We start from the raw sequence: 14,444 nt of genomic DNA, 5'->3' as shown, positions 1-14,444 counted from the left end.
ATATTGGAGCTATTGTAACTAACTTCATATGGTGTTTTTTCAACTCATTTTTAGTTCTGACCTTTGCTCTTAGTCTGTCCTTATTGCACAAGGGCATTGTTTCTGAAATGATTCCCATATCAATTATAGTTATTTCTTGCTTTTTGAAACTATAAGCATTGGCATAAAGGCTAGAGAACCTAGCCTAGGAATTAGAGAGACCTGTGTTCAAGTGCTGCCTCTGACACATACTGGTGGTATCACAGTGGGCAAGTCAATCTCTCAGGGCCCTAGACAACTCTTAGCAGTTAGTCTAAAAAGAGCATTTATTAAGTGTTTTCTATATGCTAGGTGATGTGCTAAGTGCTGAGAATACGAATAGAAGCAAAACCAGATATAGTCCCTGTCCTCAAGGAGCCTAAATTCTAATAAGGAAGATAACATAAAAGGAAGCTGAAAGTGGTAGGAAGGGAGGGAAAGAGGGAGCGGGTGCCTGGTGCTGAGGCATGTTGGAGGAGCACAGCCTGATGAGAAATGAGAACTTCCTTAAATGGAAGTTCTAGGAGGAGCTATCCAATCAGAGGGAAGGGTCCCCGGGGCAGAAGGTACTTGTGAAGTTTGGGTTAGTGAATTCCTGGGCTGAAGTGATTATCCAGGATATAGAGCTTGCCACAGGCATGAAGCAGCAGACCAGTAAGTTGCAAACTAGATGTCGATCTGCATGGGTAGGGTAGTTTGTTTCCTGGGCTTGCCCCTATATCAGTGAAATCACAGGTCTGTTTTAAAACAAAACAAAACAGTGATATCACTAATTTCATTTTGTGTGTGTGGTGATTTTCAGTGCTTTACCATGTACTGTATAGGTTTTGATTTTCTTTTTGAAGAAAATATTTATGACATTGATTTGAGGCTTTTGAATATTCTATAAGCATTTGGTCACTTTAATTTCATTCAGCAAGTCTTTCTTAATTTCAAATTTTTAATCTTTTTTTATCCCTCCCCCCTTTCTATTCTGTGCTCACTTTAGGATTAAAGTCACCAAAAACAGTGTGTATTTTGACTTGGTTTCTAGCATCTTGTTTAATTTTTCATGTAATTTTTTCAGCTTCATCCTCTGCATCAGATGTTGCTACATAAATTACAGTAATCTTTGTGGTGATCTTTTTGCTTATTCTCATCATGATCACTGCAGGGTTGGATGACCAAGTATTTCATTAAATGAGCTTTCTTTCTTTCTTTTGGATACATGGTAAAACCAACTCTGTCAATTTCTTTATTTGCTTCTGTGAATCTTTTAGCTGCAACTTTTTTTTATTTATAGTAAGAATGTCGGTATTGATGTGTCTGATTCATTCAGTAGTATCAATTTATTGGTATTGGACAACCCTCACATTTAATATACCAAGAGATAAATTAATATTTGTAGTCGAAATACTTTGTGATTCTTAGCACTATAGGACTCCTCTCCCCCTTTTGCCTACTTGATCACTGCAGAAGATTGATTGCACAGGACTGAAGACTATTTTGTATTTTCCTTTTTTTTTCATTGTCGTAGACCAGAACATTTCATCACTTAATTGTCAATGTGCTGGTAATGAGCTCTCTGTGGTCCTTGGAGAGCAGTCGAAATCTTTGGCTTTATTAGGTAGGAGCCTTGGTAGAACTTGCCAAAACTTGTGCCTTGCAGGTGTTGCATTTGTTCCCTCAGTGCTAAAATGGAATTGGAAGAGAAGGCAAGAGGCGTATTTAGGCTGGATGTAAGCAGCAACTTCTAATAATTAGAGCTGTCCAAAAGTGGAATGGCCTGCTTTGGGAGGTAGTAGGTCCACTCTCCCTGGAAGTCTTCAAGCAAAGGCTAGGTTACCACTTGTTTGGTACTTGGTAGAAGAGGCCGCTGTTCAGGTATAGGTCGTTCTCTGAGTTCCCTTCCAACTCTGACATTTTATTAAATTACTATCATTGTTAGTGTTGTAAAAGTTAAAAGATGAGAAATCTTCTGAGACAGGAATTTTCTCCCACCAAATCAATCTGAAAAGTAGTTCATGTAGAAACAGCTATACCAAGCTCAGGTAATAACAGTTGAAGGGAATAAATGTTCTTACCAGTTTCTATTTCATTTAAAAGTCTTCCCCAATGCATCAAATCAGGAACTCCATTGTAATTGTGAGCTTGTAGAATAGGTGTTTCCTTATTGCTGCCATCTGGTGGGTATTTGGGAAATGACTGTTTGGTGTTTGAGGACTTTCAGTGTCATTTTCCTGTGGTTTATATGTACTTTGCAGCCTCATGCTGCAAAGTGACTAGCATCGAGCTGTTGGGACTTCATATATACTACTCATTAGTCTCTCTGCAGTTGAATGAGGAATCTCAGCATGCTTTTAAAAAAAATATACACATACACATATTTTTAAAAAATTGCTGAATCTCTTAGGTACTTTAATTATATGCCCACTTATTTGCCATAAAATTTCCTCAAAATCTAGTATTAACTAAGGACATGTTTATTTAGATAGCAGTTATGGAGACAAACAGATACTTAGGACTAAACTTATGAAAAAGTGTAGGGAGAGTGACGTAGGAGAGTGTCTCCTCTGTTTTGCACTGTCACTAAAACTTACAAAGTGAAATTGTTTAAACAGCTTCGTGGCTCAAATAGTCCAATTGAACATATTCAAGAGTCAAGCTAGGTTACATATAGGTGGTGAAAAAAGGTTTACCTTAACCTAGTAATGCTGTATCATGAATAAATTGGGGGGGGGAGTGGGAAAGCCTCACAGATCTTCACTGCTACCAAGATGATTTATTGAAGTTGTTTTAACTTGCAGTTCAAAAGCCAAATGACTAGTTTCAAATTGCTAATACTTGCTGAAATGATTAGGGGGTAGGGAGGAAAAACAATTATAAACTATTTAAAGTCTCATTAACATTGTATGCCATCAGAGTTGCTTTTGTATAACCATTTAGGTACAGTCTTATTTGGGTAGCTATAAAATGCATCATACTAATCTATGTTATACTTGTGATATGATTTTAAAAGTGAATAGCAGGAAGTGATACAAATATTTAGAAAATTGTGAATGTGATCTCACATATTCAAAAAAATAGGAAATTTTTTTATTTCTAGTTTACTGGGACTATTTATTCAGGCCTATGCGATTTTCAGTCTGGACCTTCATTTTACTTTAGAAATGTACTTTCAGGCTGTAAGGTCAATATTCTTATGATAAATGTGGCAATGTGGTGGTAGTGTCAGGACCATCTGGATTGAAGCCCCACCTCTTAACCTCTTAGTACTGCAACCATCTTTTTTAAGACTAGTTGTCTAGTTGTTGATCTGCATTGGAAAAGGTGATTTTCTTACCTTGAGTTGCCTACACTAATAAATCACAGGTCCCTATCAGAAAACACCCCATAAAACTTGGGATTCAAGTTATTTCAGGCTTGGTCATACTTAATACTTAACACATGAGGTTTTTCATGTTACCAATAAATTCGGTGTAAAGTAGGTAGTAATCAATATAATGCTACATTTTAACCTCTAGGATAATAGGATTGTAGATGTTAGAAGTCAACTAGCCTAACCTTTTATTTTGTGTGAGGAGATTAAGGCCCAGAGCAGTAAAAGGATTTGTCTGGAGTTACACAGAAAGTAAGTGACGTGACTATAATTCAGACCGAGGCCTTCCAGGTTACATTTCAGTGCTCTGGCCACTGCCCTAGGATGGTTTCCCATTTATTTGGAAGTGGAATGGTTGTATATTTTGCTCCTATTTTCTCTTTTACTTTCTCTTTTAATTCTTTTCCTTTGAGCATTGAGATTCAGTCCATCTTACAGAGACAGAAACAAATTCACTTGGTATATTGCCAGGCTTAATAAATGCTAGTTAAACTGTGGTAACAGCTTTAGTTTACATCATTTTCTATCCTATTTCTGTAGTGCCCTTCCTTTATCTTAGTTTTTCCCAAACCTGTGATTCCTGACCCACATGGCCAGCATTTGGATCTTTAATTTTCTCTTTGATTCCAGCATGCTTTTGTCATCTAGAATGCTGATATCACAATGTACCACCCTTTTATGAAGATGCTGTTGTATCATAGGTCATATAGTCAGAAGCTCACAGGATCCTACATTTAAAGCTGGAAGGGACCTCAGACTCGTCTTACAGATTAGGAAACTGAGGCTCAGAGGGGTTGTAACTTGGTTGTGGTCACACAGCTAGCAAATATCACAGATAGGATTATTACCCTGTCTAACTAACTTCAAGTCCAGTATTTTATCCTCTGTGCCATGTTGCTTCTCTTTTGATTTGAGTCATTTTCTGCGTAGTGGGTGATGGATTCAGGGTGATACATCCACATTTTTTCCTCCAGTTTCATTGTGACCAATATGTCGCATCTTCAAAGTTCGCTCAAATGGAGCGAAGTCACTCTAGTATTGGGCAGATGTAAATACAGTCACACATATGCATTAATGTACAGACAAACCTCTGTGTCCAAGGAGCTTTGAACTGCAATTTGACTAAGTCTTTGTAAATTTGTGCTTTTACTAGCCAACTTACTGAAAAATGTAGTAATCTATGTGAATGAATTGTGTTTGTTTCTTTACAGCCAGTTGCTGAACCAATTCCAATCTGTAGTTTTTGTCTTGGTACAAAGGAACAAAACCGAGAGAAGAAACCAGAGGAGCTCATCTCTTGTGCTGACTGTGGCAACAGTGGTATGTGATCCTCTATGCTCTTTATATAGTGTGTTACAAGAGACATAGTAAAATATGGTTAACAGAGTTCATATGCTTTCCCCGAATGAGCTAAGTTATAATTTGTATGATTATACTTTTAGGATTCAGGGAAGAGAGTCTAGCCAAGCAGCCTTTTGCCTGACCTAGACTGGGTGATCTGGGTGTGTGACCCAAATTTTGTTTAGCTTGATGAATACATTGTTAGTTTTACTCAATCCTTAGTGATTAAACACACACACACACACACACACACACTTTCTGTAGACTTAATTTTCCTTCTGTTTATCCTCATACTTGCTCATGAAACATCTGCTAGGAGGAACTGCAAATCATTTTGGAGCTATTGCTGGTTTCTTTAATAATCACTATTTGTTTTGCTCAGTTTTGCCAGGATGAATGGGACTGGGATGATTCCAAATTTGTTTTCCCTAATGTGAACCTGAATTTATCACATTGAAAATAGATGCCTGACACAGCAGTTTAATGAGCAGTGGTGTCAATTTAAATTCTGTGCCTCCAAGCAAGATTTTTCAAAGGGGCTTCCCACCAACCTCAGAAACACCATCACTTTATGTTCTAAGAACTGCTCTTTACATTGCAGGAATGGCAACATAAGTAAATTAATCTCCTCCTGAGGTTTATTTTCATTGACATCTTTAATCTGTATTAAAGCTATATAAGAAACTCCCTTTTGCCCTTTATGGTCATTCTTTTAAAGTACACTCACTGCCTCTACTTGTCCCACTCTGTATTCATACCTCAATATCTTGTAGTCTTGGTTCCATTCCCACCACCCAACTGAAACTGCTCTGTCCAAGAGCACTTATGACTTCCTTATGGATGCATCCATTGACCTGATTGAAATCCATTTCATTCAGTTGTTATTCTCCTTGACCTTTCTGCAGGATTGACATAGTTGATCACACTTTTCCTTATTCCCATGACCTCTCTGTTTTCAAATTCTGACAATTCTGCTTGAATATTATTTCTCACATGTCTTTCCCATTCTAGTTCAGGCCCATACTGTTTCTTGCCTTGTTTATTGTAGGTACCTCCTAACTGGTTTCCCTGTTTCAAATTTTTCCCCTCTCTAACTCATCTTTAATAATACTGCTTATATAATCTTCTTAACATACCACTCGGATTATGTTATTCAGTTGCTAAAAAAACTTGTAGTAACTTTCTATTAACTCTCAAATAAAGTTTAAATTCCTAATTGTGGTATTCAGGTCTTTCAGCATCTGCCTTCAATCATTGACTTTCCAGTGTTTTATCATACTACTTCCCTCCAAATATGTCACAGCCAAACTAAACTAATACATTTCTCTTTTATCACCCTACCCACTTCTCTCTTTCTGACTTTACTTCCCCCCATTTCTAGAATGAACTCTCCTTACCTCCAACTCTGTTTGCTGAAACCCCTTTCTTCAACTCCTTTATGAATCTGCCCTATCTTCTCTCTGTTGAAAATGATCTTTTCATATATATCATAAGACTTTGGGATCTGTACAGAATCATGCAGGTTCTTAATAGAAGGATTTCAGAGTTTGACCGAATTGTCATAGGTCATATAATCTAACCCTTATTTCAGTTGGGGCCTCTTCTACAACAACATAATAATAATTCATTTATTTATTGCTTTAAAATTCTTGAGACAATGAGGTATAGTGGATGGAGCAGTAGTCTCAGGATTTAGTAGTGTCAGGAGGACTTAGGTTCATGTCCCACCTCCCATACTAGCTGTGTGACCCTGGGCAAATTAACAGGGCTTTAGACAACTCTCTAACACTAAATTGCAGCACAGGTGCTGATCTGTATTAAGGGAGTTTCTTTATACAGAATTAACATAAACCAGTCAAATTGCTGGTTCAGTTCTGCTACTCTCCTACTCCCTGGTTTTTTAAGTGCTTTCCTTATAATAGCCTTGTGAAGTAGATAATATAAGTATTATTATTATTCCTATTTTACAGATGAAGAAACTGAAATTCTAGAGATTTTAATCTGTCCATGATCACACAAGGTAGTGTGATCATGGAGAGGCTGGATTTGTACCCAGGTCTCTTGGTTCTATATCTAGCACCTTATCCATTTTACCATGCTGCCCCTACTCTTCAGCAAGTTGTCCTCTACTTCTCTTTAATGACCTCTAGTAAACTCACTAACTTCTAGGGCCAGCCAATTTAATTTTCAGTGGGTTCTAATTGTTAGGAGTGTGTTCTTCTTATTGGCTGAAATATGCTTCAAGTAATTTTGAGACATTGGTCCTAGTTCTACTCTTTGGGGTTCAGCCCCCCAAAGAAAGTCTGACCTCAGTTTTATATGACAGGCTATCAAAACTTGGAAGATAGCTATCATGTATACCCTCTTCCTTATTACTTGGCCCTCCCTCCCAAGTTTTCCCTCTTCAGGCTAAACATCCCTAGTTCCTTCAGTTGATTGCTTTGTGGCATTATATTGAATCCCATCGCCATTTATTCATTCAGTCATTCATTCACTTATTCAACAAACATTTTATTACTCTGTGCCAGACACTGGAGGATACAAAGACAAAAATGAAATAATTCCTACCCCCAAGGAGCTTGCATTCGGTTGGGAAAAAACAACAGGAACACAGATAAATACATACAAAGTAATTGCAAAATAATTTCCAGAGATGAGATAGAAAGGAGGTACTAGGCAGTGGGAGGGTCAGGGTAAGCTTCATGTAGGAAGTGGGCCTGAGCTGAGTCTTGAAGACAGATCAGGATTCTAAGAGATGGAGGTGAGGGGAGAGTGTATTGCAGGCATGGGTGCCAGTCTTTGCAAAGACATGGAGATTGAAGATGGAATACACATAGGGAGGAGCAAGTAAATTGAAGGAAAGTAATGTGTAATCAATTTGAAAATGTAGGTTAGAGACATATCTTGAAAGACTTTAAATATCAGAAGAGTTTGTGCTTTATCCTAGAGGCATTTGAGGACCAGTAGAGCTTTTTTTTTTTCCTTTGCAAGGCAAGTGGGGTTAAGTGACTTGCCTAGGGTCACACAGCTAGTATGTGTCGAGTGTTTGGTCTGAGACTGGATTTGAACTCAGGTCCTCCTGACTTCAGGGCTGGAGCTCTACCCACTGTGCCACCTAGCTGCCCCAGACCAGTAGAGCTTCTTGAGTAAGAAAGTGACATGGTTAGACCTGTGCTTTAAAAATACCATTTTGGGAGCTGTGTGGGGGAAGGATTGGAGAAGGGAGAGCCTGGGTGCAAGAGAACAATCAGGAGGCTATTTCAGTAGTCCAGCTAAGTGGCGATGAAGGCTTGATATAGGAAGGTAGTGGCCTTATGAGTGGAGAGAAAGAGATTTGAGAGATGTTGTTGAAATAGAATTGACATGACTGGGTAACTGGTTGGATATAGGGGTTGAGCAAGAGGGGAAGAGTCACAAATGATTACTGGTCTTGCTCTTTAGTTGTAGTTTACATGGAAGAACAAAAAAAGTGGGGGTGGGGACATAGTAAAAGGGCAAAGCTCATTAAAAAATCAGACTACCAGCACTAGCAAAGATTTCCCCATATACTACAAGACAGCCTTTTCCCTGTCAAAAATGAACTTTTAGGAGAGGTCAGTGGTCATTATATTATAGAACTTGTTTCAGTTTAACTTTTTTCCTTGCAATTTTGGGCAATTCGTTAGAGAATTTCTTTTCCCCCCACGAAAATAACTGCATTTTTCCTCCAGTTGGAGTATGTAAGACACTACCTATTCTGATTCCTCCTGATGCCAGGGAGGTGGCTCTGGGTTCTCAAAGATTCTGCTTACCAAGGCCCACAAACCATCCATCCCTGAGGAGCTCCCACATCTAAGGATTGTAGTACCAGCTTACTTCATTTCCTTTCTTGAGGCTATTGGCTTTCCTTTGAGCTGCTTCTTCCCTTAGCCTCCTTGCTTTCTTTTTCAGACTCCAGCCTGCACTGGGTGCTGTCTAGGAGTGAATCTGAAAGGGAAAGTTGCTCTTGCTTTGTGTGCCTCCTTTGTAGTCTGGGGCTTCCTCTTGTCTTGTGGCTCACAAGGAGTCTGTGAATGTATTTTTCCGTTCACTTAATTAAATGTGCAGCTCAGAACACCCACACAGGTGGCACTGATGATGATATCCACATTGCTTTCAGAAAGTATCAGTGCATTATCTGTTACTTTTCTACGTTTTGTCTCCCCTTTCTTCCCAATCTCACCTCCAACATTCAAGTAAGCAGAATTGGCACAGATTCAAATTGGCATCGAATTTTAATACATTGTGACACACATATCATGAAACACTTAAAGCAGTAATATTTACTAAATAACGGTTTTAGAAATGGCAGTCACATGTGCAGCTGTGGCTGTGAGGACACAGGAGCAAGCACGGGTGACTTGTCCTTTGACCAGTTTTCTATTAGGGAATTGATAAAGCAAAGTAGTAAGCGGGGTAGATAAACGGAGCAGAAGATCTTAGTTTTCCCTAGGAAACCAGAGTGAGGGTGGTGGAGGGGGAAGTCTCGAAGAAAGGCTTATCAGTGCCCTTATTCTTGCATCTCCAATGATCACTTGTTGGCTTTGGAATTCTTTCTCCTCCTGGCTCTTGGACTTGACCCTCTCATTTGTGAAAAGCACTGGGATTTCAGAAAAAACTAGAAAGACTTTTACATGAACTGATGCTGAGTGAAATGAGCAGAACCAGGAGAACATTATACACAGTAACAGAAATGATCAGTTTCTGATGACCAGTTATGATGGACTTGGCTCTTCTCAGCAATATAGTGATCCAGGACAATGCTATCCACATCCAGAGAAAGAACTATGGAGTCTGCATGCAGATAGAAGTATACTATTTTCACTTTTTCCTTTTTTTAAATGATTTTCCTCTTTTCTTCTGTTTCTTCTTTCACAACATGACTAATGTGGAAATATGTTTAACATGATTGCACATATATACATAACATATCAGATTGCTTGCTATCTTGGGGAGGGGGGAGAAGAGAAGAAAGAAAAATTTGGAACTTAAAATCTTACTAAAAATTAAAAAAAATGTTTTTGAATGATGTTGAAAACTATTTTTACATGTAATAGGAAAAAATAAAAATACTGTTTTTGAAAAAGAAAAAAAGAAACAATGCCTGATGATGCTTAGTGTACCCTCTGGCAAAACAGCATGTAGGTTTCAGTTGATTCTCTGTTTTTGTTCCAACCTTTGCCATTCTTCACTGGCTAGCAATGTCAAAGTCTCTTGCATTCCCAATATTTCACTTCCATGGCTTAGTTTCCGCCCCTCTTATCCACAAGCTCTTTTTTAAAGGTTAGGATCTGAATCTCTCTGGGTTTACATTAGGTAAAGCCTGAAATCCTCTTGAAGTTTGAAGAATGCCAGAGAAGGGACAAATCAGACAGCCCTGCCTCCAAGTCCTTTGGCACAGCTCCAAAAGGTAGATTACATTCCTCCCCAGGGACAGAACATTTTTCAGCCCCTTGCAAAATCAGTTGTGGTAGACTTAACACCTGTCAATGCATAGCTCAAGCACCCAAACATCAGCACTTTAAAGAAGTGTGATGATTATCCCATTGTCTCAGGTGGTCATCTCAGGGTTCTATTTACAGTAAATATACCTTAGGTAGTATAAGCAGGAGACAACAAAGCACAAGACATTGCTTGGCAGGCTATATTAGTAACTAATTTCTAAATTGTATGCAGGACTTGTTATATGCATCTCATAGCAGTATGTATACATATTCATAGAACAGAAGCAAAGATTCATGCTCAATCAGCAAATGGTTAATTACAGTGAAACAATGCAAACTAGCAATATACTCTCAGTGAACCTATAAACTAACAGAACATGATTAGCAGTAGTATATATGTAAATAAGCAGTAATATAATTCATAACTGACATATAATACAGTATTTGTATAACATCAATCAGGTAAACATAAACAGGGGTATATAGTTGTTAGCATGCATTACTAAACAAGGATGGTGAACCCTGCATTGGAGACGGAGGGTTGGTCGAACATGTAGGAATAAAAAAGACGTACAGAGAACACAGTGTCATGAAAACCCATTTAAACAGGAGTATCAAGGTATGGATGGTCAGCATTACCAAATGCTAAAAGAAGTCTAGAGGTGCAGTGGAGAGAGAGCTGGGCCTGGAGTCATTCCCGTCTCATCTTTGTGAGCTCAAATTTGGCTTCAGATAACTTCCTAGCTGAGTGAACTCTGGGCAGGGGTTTAAACCTCAGTTTCCTCATCTGTGAAAAATGAGCTGGAGAAGGAAATGGCAAATCACTGTCTTTGCCAAGAAAACTCCAGATGGGTCACAGAGGGTCAGATATGACTGAAAAATGACTGAACGACAGTAAAGAGGTCTGGAAGGATGAGGAAGAGGCTATTGGATTTAGGAGTTTGGAGATGGATTATTAACCTTAGAGCTTCATTTGGTTGGTAGTGATAAAAGCAAATGATTGAGAACTGGGAAGTAGGAGATGCAGTAGAGAGATTGGAAGCTGAACATTTGTGACCCTTCTACTGACAAGCTGGCTAGAGTGAATCTCAGCACCTTAATGGCGGCCAAGATGGATCTTATATATAGAAAGACTGGGGGGGGGGCAGCTAGGTGGCGTAGTGGATAGAGCTCCAGTCTTGGAGTCAGGAGGACCTGAGTTCAAATCCAGCCTCAGTCACTTCACACTTACTAGCTGTATGACCCTGGGCAAGTCACTTAATCCCAGTTGACTCACACACACACACACACACACACACACACAAAAGCAAAAATAAATATTTAAAAAAGGGGCAACTAGGTGGCGCAGTAGATAGAACACCGGCCCTGAAGTCAGGAGGACCTGAGTTCAAATATGGTCTCAGACCAGACACTTGACACTTACTAGCTGTGTGACCCTGGGCAAGTCACTTAACCCCAATTGCCCCCCCAAAAAAAAAGAAAAGAAAAAAAGAAAGACTGTGGGAGGGATCTAGGAGTGGCCAGGTAGTTTGAGGTGACTGGAGGAGAGGTCTAGGGAGGATCCTGATGGGAATGGCCAGTAGGCTGGGGTGATATATTCAGGAGATATTGAAAAGGTGAAATAAACAGGCCCTGGCAACAGATTGTATATTGGGGGTAGGATGGTGAGAGATTGTGAGGAATCCCATTGATTAATCCCTGAAAGGGTGCTGCTTCAGTCAAACTGAGACCTGTTAAAGAACTTAGTTTAAAAAGGCCAAAGTTTCCCATTGCATCCAGGGCCCTCTCTAGTTGTCTTGATCTATATCTTGCCACTGGACCCATGGCTGTGGAGGAGAAAGTGAGGCTGATGACTTTGCATAGCCCTTCCTCACTCAAAGTCAATTGCAGGTCATGTTATCATCTCCCTGATGTTATGGTCCTTTTCAAGGACGAAGGACAAACAACAATAAAATTCTTTCCAATTTATTTCCTTAATCATCCCTTTTTTCTTTTCTTATACTGCAGTTGTATTTTATTTATTTCATATACAATAATTTGTTTAGCCATTTCCCAGTTCCCACTTTGTTTCCAGTTCTTTGCTACTTCAAAAAATGCTGCTATAAATATTTTTTTATGAATGGATCTTTGCCCTCTTTCTTTGATCTCTTTGGGATGTAAGCATAGTAGTGGTATGTATGGGTCAAAAGGTATGTACGATTTATTGACTTTTGAGGTAGAGTTCCAAAATACGTTCCAGAATGGTTGGTTCAATTATTCATAGCTCCACCAATGGTATTGTTTTAGTATACTTGTCTTCCTGCAGTCCCTCCAATAACTGTAATTTTTCTTTTTTGTCACCTTTGTCAGTCTCATTAGATTGAGGCTTGAGGTGAAATCTATACTAATAATTCTCAGAGCTACTTTCCTTGCCCCAGTCTCTCTGCTGACCTTATGTTTTGCATCTCCCAACTTCCTTTCACACATCTTGAATTGTATGTTCAATAGACATCTTAAACTCAATATGTCCAAAATAGAACTCATCTTTTACCCTAACCCTTCTCCCTCACCCCAACACCTTCCCTATTAGTGTTGAAGGTAATTCCATCCACCCCAAGTCTTTCCTCCTCCCTCCCTCCCTCCCTCCTTTGGTTCCCATCTCCTGCCCTTCTCTCTCTCTGTCCACATAAGGAGTCAGTCCCTTACCTGTGGGTGCTCTGCCCAAAGGAATATAGATTTTGGTCACTGAGATCTCCCAAGATATCTTGGGGTTTATGGGCTGGTTTTCTTTTTTTTCTCTTCCCTGCTTATAAATTCTGTCATAAAAATAAACAAAACCACAAAAAACTGGGACAATGAACTCTTTTGCCCCACGTAGTTTCATTTATGATTTCTTGAAATATACATCATTGGAAACCCAGGCTTTGATAAAGCCCATTGCAATTCAAATGGAACTACTTGACTATTCCTGAAACCCACTTCACTCTGGTTCTCACTGATTGGCCAACAGTAGGTCCCAGCTCAAGCCTCACTTGGTCATTGTTTGGGCTCTAGAGGCTCTTTGAGTGTGAATAGCAATTGTTTCTGTTTTGGCCAGAAACCCTGAGGGTCTTCCCTTCCTGGCTTTATTTTATTTTATTTTTTTATAATAGAGGCCATTTTTGGCCTTATTTCTTACCTAGCTTTAATCACAGAATGGGCATTGCCTCATCTAAAGCTGAGACCTGGGAAAGACCTTAGCTTAAAAAGTCTGAGATCTCCCACTGCATCAGGTCCGTCTCTGTTTGTCCTGCTCTATCTGTCTTGCCACTGGATCCAGATTGCTTCTGTGGAGAGAGTGACTTTGCACTGCCTGGCCTCACTTAAATTCAGTTCACTTGCAAGTCAAGATATCTCCTTCCTAATGTCTTTGTTCCTCTTCAAGGAGGAAGGACAAACAACAATGAGGGCAATTCTATCCTCCCCTAGTCCCTCAGGCACCCATCTGAGAAGTCATCCTGGAATCCTCTCTCTCTAATCATCTCCAACACCCCCACCCTCCACCCCAATCCAATCTGTTGCCAAGGCCTCTTGATTTCACCTTTGCCACATCTCCTGAATACACTCTCTTCTCTCTTATTGCAATAGCCTGCCAGTGGGTCTGCCTGCCTCAGGTCTCTCCCCACTTCAGCCCATCCTCCATTCATCCACTAAATTGATTTTCCTAAAATGCAGGTCTGACACGTCAGGCTAAACCTCCCCCACCCAATTCCATTGGCTTCCTTTGTCTGCCAGGATCTCATAGAAGATTCTGTTTGGCATTCAAAGGCCTTCATAACCTTGCCCCTTCCTTTCCAGTCTTCTGACACTTTACTCTCTGATAGGTACTTTTCAATCCAGTGACACTCTCCTCCTGGGCTGTTCTGCCAACAAAATACTCCATCTCTTGGCTCTGGGCATTTTCTCTACCTGTCCCCCAGGCCTGAAAAGCTCTTCCTCTTCTGCTCTGACTATTGACCTTCTTGGCTTCCTTTAAATCCCAGCTAAAGGCTCACCTTCTGTAGGAAGCCTTCCCCGAACCCTTTAAATTCCAGGGACTTCCCTCTGTTAATTATTTTCTATTTATCTTGTATGATAGATTTGTTTGCGTATTGTCTTCCCCATTAGATTGAAGCTCCTCCAGGTCAGGGTCTGTTTTTTGTCTCTCTTTTTATCCCCAATGCTTAGAGCACTGTGCCTGGAACATAGCAGACACTTAATGAATATTTATTGGTTGATTGAGTCTCAGTTGTTTTAATTTGCATTTC

At 39.6% G+C, this 14,444-nt stretch overlaps 1 protein-coding gene across 1 annotated transcript in view; it reads left to right on the top strand.

The window, feature by feature from the left end:
• KAT6A (lysine acetyltransferase 6A) overlaps nt 1-14,444 on the top strand; it is a 154,015-nt gene that overhangs the window by 62,339 nt on the left and 77,232 nt on the right. Inside the window, 1 exon segment of the mRNA XM_020969560.2 lies at nt 4,588-4,696. Coding sequence (XP_020825219.1) covers nt 4,588-4,696 — 109 coding nt within the window.

The sequence above is a fragment of the Phascolarctos cinereus genome, unplaced genomic scaffold (genome assembly GCF_003287225.1).
Source record: "Phascolarctos cinereus isolate Bilbo 61053 unplaced genomic scaffold, phaCin_HiC Scaffold_2;HRSCAF=192, whole genome shotgun sequence".
In the NCBI taxonomy this organism is placed as follows: Eukaryota; Metazoa; Chordata; class Mammalia; order Diprotodontia; family Phascolarctidae; genus Phascolarctos; species Phascolarctos cinereus.
Note: the sequence above shows the minus strand (reverse complement) of the source record. Positions and strands in the feature narration are given on the sequence as shown.